Source organism: Lipomyces tetrasporus (assembly GCF_029532465.1).
Source record: "Lipomyces tetrasporus strain NRRL Y-64009 chromosome Unknown POJ06scaffold_8, whole genome shotgun sequence".
Taxonomy (NCBI): Eukaryota; Fungi; Ascomycota; class Lipomycetes; order Lipomycetales; family Lipomycetaceae; genus Lipomyces; species Lipomyces tetrasporus.
Window position 1 is genome coordinate 432,975 of NW_026611603.1, and position 15,261 is coordinate 448,235.

At 47.7% G+C, this 15,261-nt stretch overlaps 9 protein-coding genes across 9 annotated transcripts; 4 read left to right on the forward strand and 5 right to left on the reverse strand.

The window, feature by feature from the left end:
- Positions 1-108: 108 nt before the first annotated feature.
- On the reverse strand, positions 109-2,276 carry POJ06DRAFT_239529 (WD40-repeat-containing domain protein; the record flags this gene model as incomplete). Its single annotated transcript, XM_056186043.1, has 4 exons — positions 109-1,353; positions 1,412-1,515; positions 1,566-1,617; positions 1,680-2,276. The coding sequence occupies 4 exons, from the start codon at positions 2,274-2,276 to the stop codon at positions 109-111; spliced, it is 1,998 nt and encodes a 665-aa protein (XP_056042094.1).
- A 438-nt stretch (positions 2,277-2,714) lies between these two features.
- POJ06DRAFT_269739 (uncharacterized protein) lies at positions 2,715-3,103 on the forward strand (the record flags this gene model as incomplete). The annotated part of the gene is made up of 2 exons (XM_056189388.1): positions 2,715-2,897; positions 2,963-3,103. The coding sequence occupies 2 exons, from the start codon at positions 2,715-2,717 to the stop codon at positions 3,101-3,103; spliced, it is 324 nt and encodes a 107-aa protein (XP_056042095.1).
- Positions 3,104-3,156: 53 nt separating this feature from the next.
- Positions 3,157-4,716, reverse strand: POJ06DRAFT_138245 (thioesterase-like superfamily-domain-containing protein). The gene is made up of 9 exons (XM_056184485.1): positions 4,332-4,716; positions 4,226-4,279; positions 3,894-4,158; positions 3,649-3,834; positions 3,571-3,590; positions 3,478-3,519; positions 3,392-3,416; positions 3,275-3,336; positions 3,157-3,220 (listed from the first exon to the last, which is right to left on the reverse strand). Exons 1-9 carry the CDS (start codon positions 4,554-4,556, stop codon positions 3,170-3,172), a joined length of 930 nt encoding a protein of 309 aa, XP_056042096.1. The 5' UTR covers positions 4,557-4,716; the 3' UTR covers positions 3,157-3,169.
- Positions 4,717-4,772: 56 nt separating this feature from the next.
- On the reverse strand, positions 4,773-7,507 carry POJ06DRAFT_138458 (uncharacterized protein). The gene is made up of 7 exons (XM_056184490.1): positions 7,045-7,507; positions 6,810-6,989; positions 6,554-6,757; positions 6,096-6,496; positions 5,788-6,046; positions 5,619-5,726; positions 4,773-5,567 (listed from the first exon to the last, which is right to left on the reverse strand). The coding sequence occupies exons 1-7, from the start codon at positions 7,189-7,191 to the stop codon at positions 4,869-4,871; spliced, it is 1,998 nt and encodes a 665-aa protein (XP_056042097.1). The 5' UTR covers positions 7,192-7,507; the 3' UTR covers positions 4,773-4,868.
- A 1-nt stretch (position 7,508) lies between these two features.
- Positions 7,509-8,899, forward strand: POJ06DRAFT_138461 (oxidoreductase-like protein). Its single transcript, XM_056184491.1, has 3 exons — positions 7,509-7,892; positions 7,954-8,118; positions 8,167-8,899. Exons 1-3 carry the CDS (start codon positions 7,778-7,780, stop codon positions 8,613-8,615), a joined length of 729 nt encoding a protein of 242 aa, XP_056042098.1. The 5' UTR covers positions 7,509-7,777; the 3' UTR covers positions 8,616-8,899.
- A 468-nt stretch (positions 8,900-9,367) lies between these two features.
- Positions 9,368-10,460, forward strand: POJ06DRAFT_257613 (nucleotide-diphospho-sugar transferase). Its single transcript, XM_056188171.1, has 3 exons — positions 9,368-9,796; positions 9,847-10,053; positions 10,105-10,460. Exons 1-3 carry the CDS (start codon positions 9,509-9,511, stop codon positions 10,387-10,389), a joined length of 780 nt encoding a protein of 259 aa, XP_056042099.1. The 5' UTR covers positions 9,368-9,508; the 3' UTR covers positions 10,390-10,460.
- Positions 10,461-10,466: 6 nt separating this feature from the next.
- POJ06DRAFT_138577 (uncharacterized protein) lies at positions 10,467-11,234 on the reverse strand. The gene is made up of 2 exons (XM_056184492.1): positions 10,776-11,234; positions 10,467-10,720 (listed from the first exon to the last, which is right to left on the reverse strand). The coding sequence occupies exons 1-2, from the start codon at positions 11,047-11,049 to the stop codon at positions 10,545-10,547; spliced, it is 450 nt and encodes a 149-aa protein (XP_056042100.1). The 5' UTR covers positions 11,050-11,234; the 3' UTR covers positions 10,467-10,544.
- Positions 11,235-12,115: 881 nt separating this feature from the next.
- On the forward strand, positions 12,116-13,101 carry POJ06DRAFT_269745 (uncharacterized protein; the record flags this gene model as incomplete). The annotated part of the gene is made up of 4 exons (XM_056189389.1): positions 12,116-12,435; positions 12,486-12,897; positions 12,952-12,990; positions 13,051-13,101. 4 exons carry the CDS (start codon positions 12,116-12,118, stop codon positions 13,099-13,101), a joined length of 822 nt encoding a protein of 273 aa, XP_056042101.1.
- A 1,457-nt stretch (positions 13,102-14,558) lies between these two features.
- Positions 14,559-15,088, reverse strand: POJ06DRAFT_138643 (uncharacterized protein). Its single transcript, XM_056184493.1, has one exon. The coding sequence runs from the start codon at positions 15,006-15,008 to the stop codon at positions 14,661-14,663; it is 348 nt and encodes a 115-aa protein (XP_056042102.1). The 5' UTR covers positions 15,009-15,088; the 3' UTR covers positions 14,559-14,660.
- Between the last annotated feature and the right edge of the window lie 173 nt (positions 15,089-15,261).

Consider the following 15,261-nt stretch of genomic DNA (forward strand, 5'->3'; position numbering starts at 1 on the left):
ATTGTACATTTTGACTGATAAACGAACATATTCTCCAAAGGATCCGTTCCAACTCCATAATTACGACGTTCGCATATTTTACAATTTCTCTCCGAGACAGCGAATGAATTACACTATTTTCTCTATCTCGTACACTAACATGACCTCCGTAGGCGCACCTTCCCATCCGCGGTTACCGCCCGAGGTGACCATGTATTGACATGTATGGTCGATTAAAATATCAGATATTGTGCCGCCATGATGGCCCGGAACAATGAGGAATGGTACTTTGCTAGTTACTGTATTCTTCGCCGAAGCCATGCTTCCTGAGCCGGCGGTAGTCTTGAGGTCGTATAGTCGGATATTATCAAACGACGCGCAGACGAGATGCCGCCCATTCGGCATCGGGCTAACACAGCTTACAGGACCAGATCCACCCGGAAGTTTCAGCGATCGTACCGGCTTGTCCAGTGAATGGACTGAATACTCCTCAACTAGCAGCATGTTAGTAAGTGTTACTTCAGCCAAACAAATTGCCAGACCTATTCCATTTCTTCGACCAACGTAAATGTTATTGCCATCAAGTGACCAACACGCACTCATACACCATGGAGGAACATTTGACGCCAAACCAATCTCAGATATACACCGTGCCATTCTTCTATCCCATATTCGTGATTTTCCATCAATTGAAGCTGTGAGAAAGACATTATTTGACTGATTCTCCCGCTTGCGGTCCGTCGTCTGACCATTGACTGTGGCTGACATTGTAGGCCCCGTTGATGGCGAACTACCTTCCACCAGTCCGTTCTGGTTACCTGAGATACCATGGGTTACGTCATTGAGCTTGGTTCCATTGGTGATTGGCTCGTCGGCGGCCACCTTAACGTTAGCTTGAACGTCAGTGTCTCCAGCCGCGGTTTGCATGGCCGATTCTTCCATGAGAGACTTATTCAATGCCATCTTATCTTTATCTTGATCATCATCGTCATCATCTTCACCAAACAATGAGCCGAGGTCCGAGTCCTCTTCTTTGAGTTTGGTCTGAGATGGCTCATTGCCAAGATTTATGGTATCATTGGCCGGAAGATCCATGGAATCCGTCTCCTGTGCAGTGTACGACAAAGGCATTGTAGATGCAGTCTCAGGACGCCATGCAATTACGCTGATTTGGCCAGTACTGCCAGTGAATTCACGCACGATAGTCCCTGTGTTGAGGTCCCATTCGACAACATTCTTGTCCCAGCTGCCACTCACGACCGAAGTCTCGTCGCGATTTAATCGAAGAACTGAAACCGTTGATGTATGTTTTTGCAAATGTGCGTGTATCCGGCCCTCCGCGTGTCTGATAGTTTGAAGCGTTATACCGCCAGTCTAAAAAGTAGGCAATCAGTCCTACATCCTACTTATAGCCGAGCAATATACGAAATACCTCTAAGCCAGATACAAGCCATAGACACTGTGATTGAACTGCTAGTGCATATACAGGTGAAATTTTCATGTCATGCTCATCTGGTGGTCCCGTCACCGTAGTAACTTATATCAGGTTAGACTATTCATCGGACAATTAAACAGGGTACACATACGATCAGGTTCAACAGGTACTTCGTTTTCCCAGTATGAAACTAGTACACCAGCCTGCAGATATTTATTTAGCCTAAGTCCACTCACATATAGAGATTGGAATATGTTCTTGATACCTTTGTGATACTGTCGGCGAACGGATGTTTCTGCGCGACGGTTAATGGCAACTTTCCATTCACTGACTGATAAAAATCAAATTTCCGAATAAATCCATCTTGTCCGCCAGTAAATATCCATCGCATGCTCTGTGGTAAATCCATACAATTTATCGAGGTCGACATAGGGGCTGCCACGTACGGAGCGATATCGTATGACAAGCACGTATCCAAACCCTCTATGAGCTTATCTTTTGCGAACTGTCTGGAATGTGCGTATGAATATAGCCACAGAGGTTGGTTGTCAACAACAACTGTAGTATCCTTGTCGCCATCTGGTGACCTTTTATGCGAATCTGCATCTGGTTGTCCGTACTCATTGTCTACCCCTTCGCCAACTTGTTCACCATCAGCGTCGGCATCACCATCTCCTTCACCATCGCCTTCACCTTCGTCGTCCCGATCCTCTTCATCTTCGTCTTCGTCAGCTTCCATTTCGTTGTCACCGTCTCCGTCGTTGTCGTTTTCATCCACACCCGCGTCCGAATCTTGGCCGGTCATGACTTCGTCCTCTCGTTCGTCCTCGGAACGATCGAGTACATTATCATCTTCATCCATATTCAATTATCAATTATGTAGCCATATAGTCTCAGGGTAGTCAAACTTATAGCTGCCAGTAGATGGAGACGAACCAGCCCCTAGACGTTGTTGCCCCTTAAATTTGCTGAGTAAACTAGTAAACGACCAGCAACACCGAAAACACATAGGAGTTCCCTATTTCTACATTGACAATAACTTTCCTATATCTCTGGCGCTTTGTAGTTGGAGGAGCAATCGATGTTGAAATAGAGATGGGGACTGTGGGAACAATCTATGGGAATGCAACAATTTCAGGAATGCCTCGGCGAAGCCCTCCCACCCGAAATCACGGATCGAAAACCAGGAGTGATAATAGAGTGTACGTTCGAATATAACTGAAGAGGCCAACACAATTAACTTAAAGAGAGTTCAATTTATATCTGAAAAGCTACTTGGATCTTAATGCATTACACAATAATGTCTCGGTTGCATGTAATCAGAGGCAGCTTTCCTCTCATGACGATTTTCTCACGACCACAATGCGGACTATGTGAGGAAGCGAAAGAATCAATTGCCAAGGCAATAACGCAGTTACCGAAATTTCAATTTTTGGAAATCGATATCATGAAACCAGAGAACCATGACTGGTTTGATAAATATGTTCGTACCAAATATGAGTGCGGCAAGAGATGTACCGAAAAACATTGTACTAATGGCATTCATAGGCCTACGATGTACCTGTTATTCACTTTCAAACTGCAGAAAACGAAGGCGTGAAGAAGATTATGCATCATATTCATGAACAAGATGTTGTTGATCTCGTACAGCAATCTCTAGATGCAGCCAAATCATCTTGGCCAAAGTAACCTACCAAATGTAGCCATATATTATACAAATCATCTATGAATTTTACGAATTACTGCCACCTGATCTTATAGTTTCGGCTTCGGCTTCGCCATCAAGTCACCAAATCGGACGACACCCTGCACAATTTGTCAGCCTAATGGTAGTGGCTGGTGCATTAACGAACAGCATACTTCTTGAATAATAGACGCAGCGAGGATGCCGTCTTGGGTGAATATATTCCCAAACACAAGTCCTTTACGATGTATTAGCCAGTGCACTAAAAATGTCGCATTCGACTTTTGCCTTACCTCTCGCAGAACCAGTCCAGGGTGACTGTATCATAGTTAGGAACGCCCAAATATAATATATGCTAGTCACGGAAGTAGACACTTACGTTCATCTGGAACAACATCCATTCGTCTGCCTTGAAAGGAGCCTATGACACTTAGCATGCATAACTTAACAATTGCCGACGTGGTGTGTATACATGAAAATATATGCTGTGATCTAACCATTGTTAGTCACGTAGTACTATCAGTTCTTTAAATCCTTAGATGAAACGTACCGAGGCTGACCATCATGGTGATATCCTGCGCATTTACTCCATTAACGCGTGCAGAAGTGCCTAACAACGCGTTGTCACTGATGTAGGCCAGGGCCATCGCATGCGCCTGTTCGTTCTTAATCTTACCCTTCGCCCTGACCCACAAATAGTTCATTTTTTGGTCCGGCGGGGTTCCATCAGGATACTCTATAAATTTGTCAGTCAACACGTAACATCCGGCTTGTGCATAGTTACTACAAGCTCACCGTCCAAAACAATTCGTGTATCCATCGGAACTACAGACGAAAGTTGTTCGGCAGACATAAGCTCGCCTTTAGTAACATATCCCTTCTTATAGAGTTCTCCGGCAGTTGCAGCGTAGTCAGGGAGATCATCTGGTTGTGGCAGCGACGCTCCGGGATAATTCGGCTGATGCGAGAGCTTGGCTTCGGCCGGGATCTGAAAAGATATGGTAGTAGTAAAGATACAGCGGCCACGCTGCCGTGCCTGAACGGTTCGTGTAACAAAGGACTATGAACAACATCGTAGTTAGAAGTCGTAATCAGCTTAATAGTATTAATATACTTCTTTCGCATACGTGACCGTCTCGGACATGCTCAACCTTGTAGAGAACTGGTAACGTCGGGTCGCCCTGCGATGTCTCAATAAGATACTATGAATTGCAATAATGCAAGTCGACCTACAGCCAACACGAAGTAGCAATGCATGCTGTGGACAGTGTATTCTACCGGAACCGTTTGGATGGCCGCCATCAGCGACTGCGAGATGACATTCCCGCCATAGAGACCGCGTGCACCTCTGGCCATGTACAACGGCTCGGCGCTTTTATAGAGATCCACATCGAGCTGTTCGAGCTTCAGGAGCTTCTCTACTGGTGAGACGTCGCTGTCCGAGAAGAGCGCTGTCATATTGGCGACTGCCTGTGCAAGTTGCTCAAAAATCTTATACCTGCGCAATGCACAACTCAAACATAAGAGCGTATTGATGTTCAGGGAGAAACAAGGATAGATGCGGGCGAGATCATTGTCATCTACCCCGGTGCCCCGACCGAGCCGACCGAGCCTCGGCTGTCGGCTGTCGGCTTAAAAGTCGTGCGGCTCATCCGTAGCGGGACGCATGACAATACCAGGTCTAAATACGAGAAGTGGATTACTGCACACAATATTACATAATATTTGATATATTACAAGTTTCATCACGATATTTGATCCACACAATGCCTAATACAAGAACAAGCACTTGTACTGCAAGCACCTGCTTCCCAGCAGATCCCAATCCCGAGAACCAATCCAGACTTCATTCGCGATCTTCAACTTCACAAAGACGGACGCACCCTTCCAAACCAGGAGTGTTGGGTCCATATCTCTAGGTGTCGGCATCACCGTGACGGACCCGGTGCTCCAGCCTTTCCACATCGCCACGCGGTCTTCCAGGAGGCGATTGAAGGCAGGGATATTCGCCGCGCCACCCCCGACCAGGATTATATTCTCGTACATCCGCTTACCGCGAGCTTCGTCGACCTTGCTGACTTGGGTAATGCTCTCTATAACAGCCTGGTCTAAAGGTGCTGGAACAGCGACGCGAGTGTCCATTAATGCCAGGGATAGCGCTTGCAACGATGGACCGGCAGCCGCACGGGTAGCAGCATTGCCACCCAACGCACCGCCGACACCAGTGGCGGCAGTTAGCGACGCTGCTGCCGCCGAGAGATTTGCAGTAGCGGCAGACGGCGCCTCAGGTGCAGGAGTGCCCGCCGCGGACGATGTCGGTGTCTCATCTTGAAGATGAGCGAGTGAGTTGGATTTGGTAGCTGCACGCGGTGTGGAGGTCGATATCTGCTGCTGTTGCTGCTGTAACTGTGTCAAATTTGCGTCAACGCTAGGAACATATTGTGCGTAAAGGCTTGTTTGCGCCTCAGACTATTGGATCTGTCAGTAATATGTCGAGGAAGCACCATGAAAGAGTCTTACATAAGGATCATTAAAGGTGGAGTCATAGATGTCACCAGATCGGTCAAACAAAGTATGCCTGGTTTTTAACTTATTCTCGTTCTGAAATATATCTGGAAAGAAGTAGGACTATAACGAGACGTGTCAGTAATCGACAGCAATGGACATTAGACATTGCACGAGGACATACCATAGGAGCAAGCATGACTTCGTCGAACGTTTTGAATGAGTACTTTCTTGCCGACCGTCCTGGTGTCCGCTGATAAAAGTTGTACAACTGAACGGTGACTTCGGCATCATTTGCCGTTGCGAACTTTGATTTAATCTCCTCCATCAACGCCCAGTCATACTGGTACGACAGATTTAATTCTTTGTACGGAAACTGCGATAACTCGAGTAGGTTTGCGAGTGTGAGTGTAATATCATCACCACCGTACGGTAAATAGACTCTGACAAATTAGCAGACTGCGCTTCTACAGCAGACGTGCACAATCATACCTAGAGTCAACAACACAGAGACCCTCATCAATGCATGATATCGACGTTTTTTGGGCGCCAACGTCAATCACACACGCGGAGGAGATGCCAGCGCCAAAAGTGGCAGCAACAGATTCTTGTATCACGCCTACTTTTGAAAATTGCAGCTCCCGGAATAGCATGTCGAGGAGCTCGGTCACTTGGACCTTGTCGTATAGGTCAGATATGACGAGGACAGCTGAGTAGAATGGAAGATCTTTCTTTGGAATGTTGAGTTCCGCACTTATTGCATGCTCCAAAATGATTGATTGGTCGTCAATCAAGTGTAGAGTGGATGTATAATCAGTCTCATTGAAGTAGCCATACTTTATCGGCCAGAGAAGTTTGTACCTAGGATTTGACAGCGGTGGAATTTTTAGAGCCTGCTGGACGTTAGCCATTGCTGTTAATTTCATTCTTCTGTAAAGACAAAAGCATACTTTCTCTCCGACGACAATATTCGGACCGGCCGAGACATCTGTCCATTCTATTCGATATGGGTCGTTATGATCTGGAATATTCTCGGGCGTGGTTCGCTTATTGTACGATAGAACTGAATCGTGAGAATTACTTGCAACCCGTCGTTTATAAAATCGCATCCGTTCCCTAAAATCTTGCGATATTTGTTTCTTGACCTGCAGGAACTGGTTCCCAATTAGTACGATTCTGTGAGCTCGAAAATAATGCAGTGCTCACATCTGGATCTGTAGCGGGCTTGAACAACGGACCAGTATTGTTCGCTCGCTCAATCTCAGTCGGCGACATCTTATATGCGATGACGTTCGGTATCGTTCTCGGATAGGTATCTGAAGCGAGACCAATCCGTAAGTTATGCGATCCCGGGTGAATCACGATCACTTTTGATCCGTACGCCTCCTAATTTTGACATCAGATCATGGAAAGTTATCATGACAATGGCCACAAACCATACCTCTTCTTGCTCCTCTTTATCATCCACATCCACATCGTCTTCATTATGTTTCGCATCTTCCAGGCCCTTCTGCTCCTTAGCCCGTGCCAAATCCTCCGCCAACTGCCGCAATATCATAGCCTGATCATCTCGCTTAAGATATTCCATATATCGCAGTCAACCACAGTCTGTTCCTCCGTAGCTAGACAACATCGAAACAATGGAGCTTACGTATAGTAATTCTTTTGATTTATGGCGTTTGCTTGGAGAAATGACGAGAACTTCAACCTGTTGTCGATCCGCTTGAGCCCGCTATCAAACGGCTTCGGCCCTTTCTTCGCAGGTGGCATCTTCAATCACTTCTCTCAGTGCCAAGTGCTAAAAACGCCAGATATGTTTGCTGCCTGTTAGATATCGAATCGCGCGTTTAGGTGATTTCTATTTGACGAGCGACACTTTCCTTGATGCACATGCGGCGCCGGAGTTGGTGTTTCAGGGACACTTACACTCTGACGGGGACATCTTGAAGATCGCTGCGGGTTATTCGTCTCCGCCCTCGAGATCCACTACGTCACAGGAACCAATCTATAAGCGCATTCTTAGCAGCTGCAAATCTACGGATTGTCAACCGATTATAGCTAGACGATATCTGCCTATGTGGTCTGTGCAGTTATTTCGCATATAGAATTTCGGTGATTGGATATACGGTAAGTTGTATGCCGCTGTCGTCAAAATGTGCAAGAACTAGTGACATATGAAATTTTGTACATTGCAGATGTCGTGTAAAGTAGCATACAGAGTGAGCGTACCTCAGCGACAATTTCAAACGGCCACGACACGTCATGTAAATCCATACAAATTTTACGACTGTACGTCACGGGTGAACGCGAGGGTGAACGCGAGCGAGCACGGAGCTGATTATAAAAGCAGTAGCCAAGCGATACCCGACGCACGCCGTCGAGCCAGAGGACCTGAAAGCCGGTGCTTCAGGGCTTGACGAAGCGCCGGCACCTACACCGACAAAGAAGACAGTATTCGATCCTCATTTGGAAAAAGTCGGCGTCGTGAGGCCGCTGTCTGCACAAGAACGAGCGAGTGAGTACGAAGAACACTAGATTAGCAACAAATGCTGACATGGAGCAGAAATCGTGTTTGGCTCGCGGTTAGCCGGACCACAGCGAAGACAGGCTCTAGAATCGACATACCGCGATATCCTTGGGGTGAAAGTTCCGCCGCGCCCGACGGAACCGGATAACTGCTGTATGAGCGGCTGCGTTAATTGCGTATGGGAGCTTTATCGTGAGGATTTCGAGGACTGGCAGCGGCGGAAGAGGACGGCGAAGAAGGTATTGATGGACACAGGCCGATTTGATTTGTGGCCAGAAGATTTTGGGCCGAATCCGCGCGACAAAGGTGGCAAACGTGAGCCGAGAAGGACGGAGGCAGAATTGGATAAACAAGATTATGAGGACCAGTGGAAAGGCATCGACGTGGGTATTAGAGTGTTTATGGAAACGGAGCGGCGGTTGCGACTCCGCGGACGTGCCAGTACCATAGTCCCGCGTTCCAATCCAAGTGCACATTGCCGGTAGTCTTCCTTTTTCAATCCATTTTGTCCATTACCAAAATACTGAGGGGCGTAGTATTGCTCAGCCAATGACAGGTGAAGCAGTCGCTGCTCCGTGATGCATAGTATACGGAACGATTAGAGCATTGTTGTACATTTTGAATTAATACTGCATACGGTTAACCTAAGACCATGATTCAGGTCAAGCCATCCATGTGAATATCATTAGTGTGTTAGGCAGTCACATGAGGATAGTAATTTACTCGTAGCGCTCAATAGTAATTTACTCGTAGCGCTCACGCAGACAATTCTCGGCTGCCGGACCTATTGTCTTGTAAAGTCGGCTGAGAAGAACTACCCTATCAGTGATGACTCTGCTTCGCCGAGAATACACAGCTGTTACTGACGTGTTATCATACCGTTGTCGAGCCAGTCGATAAATTTTCTACGGATTCATGCGATTCCATGCTCTGAAAACACGCGAATCGAGGTGTGCGTCTCGTTGACGCAATTCTCTCTTTAGCTCAGTTATGTCCTGGCCAAGCTATGTCAACTCAGTCCCAATAATCGCCAAAGCCATGACAGTACCTTATTAGCTCTTCATATGCCCCTGCAGGCCGGTGATCTGCCATGTAAATGGCAAGCCCGACTGCCGCCGCCCATGTGTAGGCGCCGAGTAAGGCGAGTGCCCACCATTGTAACTGTGTTCTTGCCAGGGAATCGCTTTTGAAGCGAATGGACGAGAATCTCGGTTTGGACGGTGACGGTCAATGGGAGGGATGACATATGTAAGGGCGACTGTGAGCCGCACATGCTCGACATGGACTTGGGACGTGTATTTCTCGCGCGCTGTCCTTGTCGCTTCCATATGACTTCGCCTTTGTGTCCTCTGCATATCTTTCAACCCCAACAAGCGCAATGGCCGAATTTTCTGTCATCGTTCCCGCCTACCATGAACGGGCCAACATCCGACCACTAACAACCCGTTTATTCGCTGCGGTAGATGAACCAAAGGACACAGAACTCATCTTCGTGGACGATAACAGCCGGGACGGTTCGGTCGAGGAGGTCGAGCAGCTCAAGGCGGAGGGGTACAACGTTGATATTATTGTGCGTACAAAGGAACGAGGATTGAGCTCTGCTGTGATTAGAGGGTTTACGGATGCGCATGGCAAGTATTTGGTGTGCATGGACGCGGACCTTCAGGTACATTTTATTGGCCATCTTAGCCGAACAAGCGAGGCTGACTGGTATAGCATCCGCCTGAACGCGTTCCGGCATTTTTCCATGCGTTAAAGTCGAATGCATTTGTGTTGGGTACGAGATACTCACCAGAGGTGTCGATGGATAAAGACTGGCCGTTGATCAGACGAGTTATTTCGGCCGGGGCTCGAATGCTTGCGCGACCACTCACGACAGTCAGCGATCCTATGAGCGGATTCTTTGGTATACAAAAGGATTACGTATGGACATTTGCATTCGTGCGGGGCTCAATGGATTAACGACAAATCTAGGTTGTCAAAGCGAAGAATGTGAATGCACAAGGATTCAAGATCGCACTCGATCTTCTTGTCAAAGCCGAAATCCCCAGCTCCATGATTGCTGAAGTGCCATTTTCGTTTGGAGTACGAACAGTTGGCGAGTCGAAGCTGACAGGTAAGGTGATGGTATACTATCTCGACCAATTGAAGGAATTGTACGTTTACAAGTTTGGTGCGGTGACATGCGTGCTTGTCTTGTTGGTGCTGGCTGCGCTTGCCGTGATAGCACTTTGGTATTTGGCGTCCCTTGTACTATAGTTTGTGTATTTTGGTATCCAGCTGCAATTTGCCAAGCATCAATCCATTAAAATAAGATGGGAAAACTGACACCTAAATTATGACACCACCGATAACGCCGTAACCTCGGTAACTTATCTCTAGTATACATTTATTAAAAGAGTTCGAGCAGAGTACTAGACCGGGGAGACCTGGCGGTCGTCGTCGGCATCTGACCGGTCGTCATCGAAATCGTGCTCAAATTCGTCCATATGTTGTAGCTCCAATTCAGGCGGGACAATGCCGCCTAGATCCGTAATCCGCTGGACGAGATTTCGATGTTCTGCGAGTTCACTTTTCAAAAACGCCAGAGCTGAGGTAGGCAGGTTAGTAGTTGTCAATTCAAGTCTACCGTCAATAATGCATACTTTTCTGTAGAACAATAGCCTCGCTGCGTCCCTGACTGCGGGTAAGACCAGGCACAACCTCGGTAAGCCTGTCGAATCCCTCGCGAATGGCCTGCCGTCTCTTCTGCTCCGACGCGATATGATTGGCTTTCTTTTCCTCGAGGGTGAGTAGCTCGCCCGGCGGCTTCTGACTCTTGGGCACCGGAGTGACAGAGACGGCCCATCGTGCACGTTTGACCGACGGCGCGGTTGACGGGGAAGGATCTTGCACCTGGGAGGTTTCGGGCTTCACCATGGTGACGATGAGGACATTATGGTGGTTGAGATCGATGTGTCGTGGTTGGAGGCCAGTATTCGACCAGCACGCGGGGAGCAAAGCACATGTGACGCAAATGGTGCGGCGGTGGTACAAACCTATTGGGCAGTGTCAGCAGCACCCCTAAGTCGTTATCAGGTAAGTTACATATATAATTGACATTAAAAGACAGACATTTCCTAAACTCTCAGCTGATTTGCACAGAACTTTCCAAGACTTCACCAGTTACTCTAGCACGCGCAGTCTGTCGACCATCGCTGTGTGTGAAGCCCAGCCACCGGATTTCGAGTCGTTGTAATACTCCATAGAAGCGAAGGTTACAACAGAAGCAAGGGGCAGAACTTTATGCTCATCCCTGCGTTATATGCAGCGCACTCACACCACTTCGATTTATACGACCCACTTGCGTCACCAGGCTGCGGTGCGTTGAGTTTATAGACCGAGTCTTGGGAACGGCTAGAGCGGCCAGTATTCCGAACCAATACATACTGCCGATCGTAATCTCTCCGAAAGAGATTAGTGAGTATTTCCTGGAATATGAGGTCCAATATCTAGAATGCATGTAATATTTCGCCAGGGACGTCTCCTGTAGCCGCAGTCGTAGGAGCTGTCCGGGTGGTCTGTTGATAGTTCGACAGTTGGCGGACTAGCGGCCCAATCGAACGCACGCTCCATCTGTGGTCAATAAGTTTTCCACTTCTGGCAGTATGCAAGCCCATTACAAATGGTACGGCTACGAAATGCGCACAATTGGTTATACGTAAGCGACGGGCAAAATGGAAAATGAGCTCATGGTTGGTGCTATTAGTGCGAAACAATAGCAAGCAATATAACGCACGATACCCGGGAGGCTGGCGGCGCTGTATTGGTTCATGGGTCGGATTTTTATCTGTGCATCTACGGCCCATCCGCAGCTTGAGTTCGACCGTCACCCAACTCTGTGCATAGTCCACCGCATCTTCTTACTCTATATAAAAATATATGCCACCTGCACACTGCTCGCCGCAGGCCATTCTACTCGATACTCATCTCAACACATATTGCCATGCCTGGCCTCTTCCGCAAGTCCAAACAAAAGGGCTCCAAAATGGAGCCCGCAGTTGCTCCTAAGGCCCAGCCGGCCCAACATGTCCGTCAGGCGAGCGTGTCTACTGTTCGTCCTCCTCATGGAGAGGCTGTCCCTACCTCTCCATCCACAAGTACCTATACCCGGAGCTCGTCCTCGACAATCACGTCCTCGGTTTCGGACACATCCACCACTCTGTCGTCTGTAACATCTCCTCTCCATAGCGGCCTTAAATTCGAGGATATCAAGATCAACCTCACTCCAGAGGATGTTGCAGCCGTCAAAGAGTCATGGAAAGAGTGAGGTGTCTGTACGGTATCACTAGGGACTGGAACTAACTACTATTCAGAACTATTGGCTTGTCTCCAGCAAACAGCATTCCGTCGAGTTCCGGTTCACCTGCAAGCCTCTTCTACTTTCAGTTCTACCAAAACTTATTTGCTGTCCGGCCAGATCTCGAGTACATGTTTCCCGACGTCAGTCGGCAATCTGGGGCCATCTCCGGCCTGTTCCAGGCAACGTTGGCGATGCTCGACAACGTCGACGCTCTCAACGAGATTCTCCTGCGGATGGGACGCCGCCACGCCTATGTCATGGGCATCGAACCCGAGCACGTAAGTTCACGAGTTGCAAAGTCAATTAAGCCGATAGAGCAACGAACTGAGTTCGGCTGTCTCAACTTTAACGCTAACGTGACTTTTCTTCAGTACGAGCTGGTGGGAACAGTGTTCATGCAGACACTGAGGGATCGTTTAGGCGAGGTGGGTTTGGAATTTTAGTCGTATTCTTTCACCCTACTGATGGATTGTTCGCAGCGTTTTACACCGCAAATTGAGATGACATGGGCCAAGATTGTAAGTATCATGTCATAGCAATATATATTGCCCCATTATGGACTAACTGTGTGGCAATAGTACTCCTTTCTGGCCAGCAAGATGATTGCAGCCGGCTCTGATGACATGTGAGCCACCCAACAACAAAGCGTGCGCCGCGAGGATACGTATGCTAGCATGTATTTTTATTTGATCGGTCTTGCTTTGCTTTATTTCGTACTTGTGCTGGCGCTATCGGATTAAAAGGTGTGTGTGGGATTGGTTTTCTTGGTTATCATGCTTTAAATATGGATGCAGTGAATATGTCTGTGGCTGTTGTTTGCAGTGTATATTTACAGTCAAAGGATGTTTTAATGAAATAGACGATAGGAGATGGGACACGAATGTGAATATAGCCAGAAGCCATAGAGACTGTGGCGCTGCGCTATACATACAGACGCGCTCGAAATTAGATTCCCCACCATCACGAGTTGTTTCCCGAACCCTATCTAGAAAAACGCTACTCCATCAGAGGGACAGGCTGGTCTCCACTCGGCGTGACACCAGTCCAGGTGTCACAGTTCCACCGTGACCAACGATATCAGATACTACCTGCGTATGCCGAAGATGGGATTGTCCTTTCCCGCGGTTTTCCGGCTTTCCACTGACGCCACCGTCTTCGAAGACTTTATCGATCAGCTTCTTCATCATTGCGGAAGATGGCCCGTGCCAAAGCCTGTACTAGTTATGGATAACGCATCTTTCCATCATTCTGAGCGGATTGAGCAGAGTGCTTTGATGTAGGGAGTGAAACTGGTGTACCTGCCACCCTATCACTTGATCTGAAATAGTTACAAGAAGATCATAAAAAGGATTATGTGAAATCTTCAAATCTATTATATAGCATGCGAAATTTGAAACTCACTCCAATTCCAAAGATTCTGGCAGCCGTCGATGTCATTTGTACTTTTTCACGACAAAGGCCGCAGCCTTGCCTTCCTAGCCTCGGGAATATGATTCAATGTACCTCCATGCTTTCCTCGCATACATTCTGAATCTGGATTTTGCTGGCATTGCAGTCGTCGCTAATGAAAGCTACACGCTTTGACTCAATTGTTGTTTACTCTGTTTGACGCGTCGACGCAACGAGACTCCGAATCAGGTGCATCACGTGACTAACAATAACCTCTCATATTTATGGCATAAATGCGTAAATTACAGTAGTATTTATTACGTAATCCCAGTCCCACAGTAAAGTGGCCGTACAAAATGTAGCAAACCTCGGTCGGTTTTGTTTTTTGTCAAATATAAACTAGCAAATTGTATATTTAAATGGGCAATCTATCGTCTGATTTAGTTTCTAGGAGGATATCGATGCGGTGCCGCGACGTGATGTTTCTAGAAGTGTGGTCAAAAATTTGATCGGCTCTTGCTGTCCCGCACAATAACATCTCACGTTGGAATATGTGTGTTTTGACTTGTTTGCCATTCCCGTTTTGACCGCCCATGGAAGGCGCCAAAGACCAAAAATAAAACAGCCGCCGCGATTCCAGCGCATGAACTAACCGCTTGGTCAGGTCACGCTGGGAAATCGTTTACTGATACCACAATGGCAGTGTTATCAGATCTCACCCTTCGGGAAACCCTCCGGCGAAGTACATTTTCCAGCTTTTCTTCCAAGAACAGTTGCCAGTAGGCACTTGGGGTCAAAACTAGGTCTTTTCCGTGTCCCTTGCCACGACCCGTTTGTTGACCGCAACCCTCCACTCTATCAGGTAGTGGATGCAGCTTGGCGGGTGTTCGTCGTAGACTTTTCCCTCCTCCCAATCAGATAACTGGAGTAGTTTGAGGGTTGCCGGTCGTGGTTGGTTTACGGACTCAAATCCATCCTCAGGGATATAGGACGGGGAAGGACTTAATGCAAATGGCAAGACGGGGGGGGGGGGGGGGGGGGACTGCCGAAGTATCCAGGTGTTTGGAGCATATTGCGAATTCTGTTCCCATGGTTCGAGCTCTTGGGGCTGGGAAATGTAATCGATGTGATACGGACTTTCAGTCATCTCCACACAATCGAAACCCCTGCAAAGCTCGTGTTAGCTTGGATGAGGTGCCAGCTTTCGACAGACGCTGGTAGCCAATGAGGAATTGTCCAGCAAAGAAAACTGCAACGCATGATAAAGCCATGTAAAAAAACAATATTTTTCTACCAATGTTAGTTCTTTACAGCACAGACCCGGCCGTTTCTTGCGTGCAAGGCAGCTGTTTACGAAGGCTGCGACAAATGGAAGAAGAGTGCAGACGCCGATGTTGCCA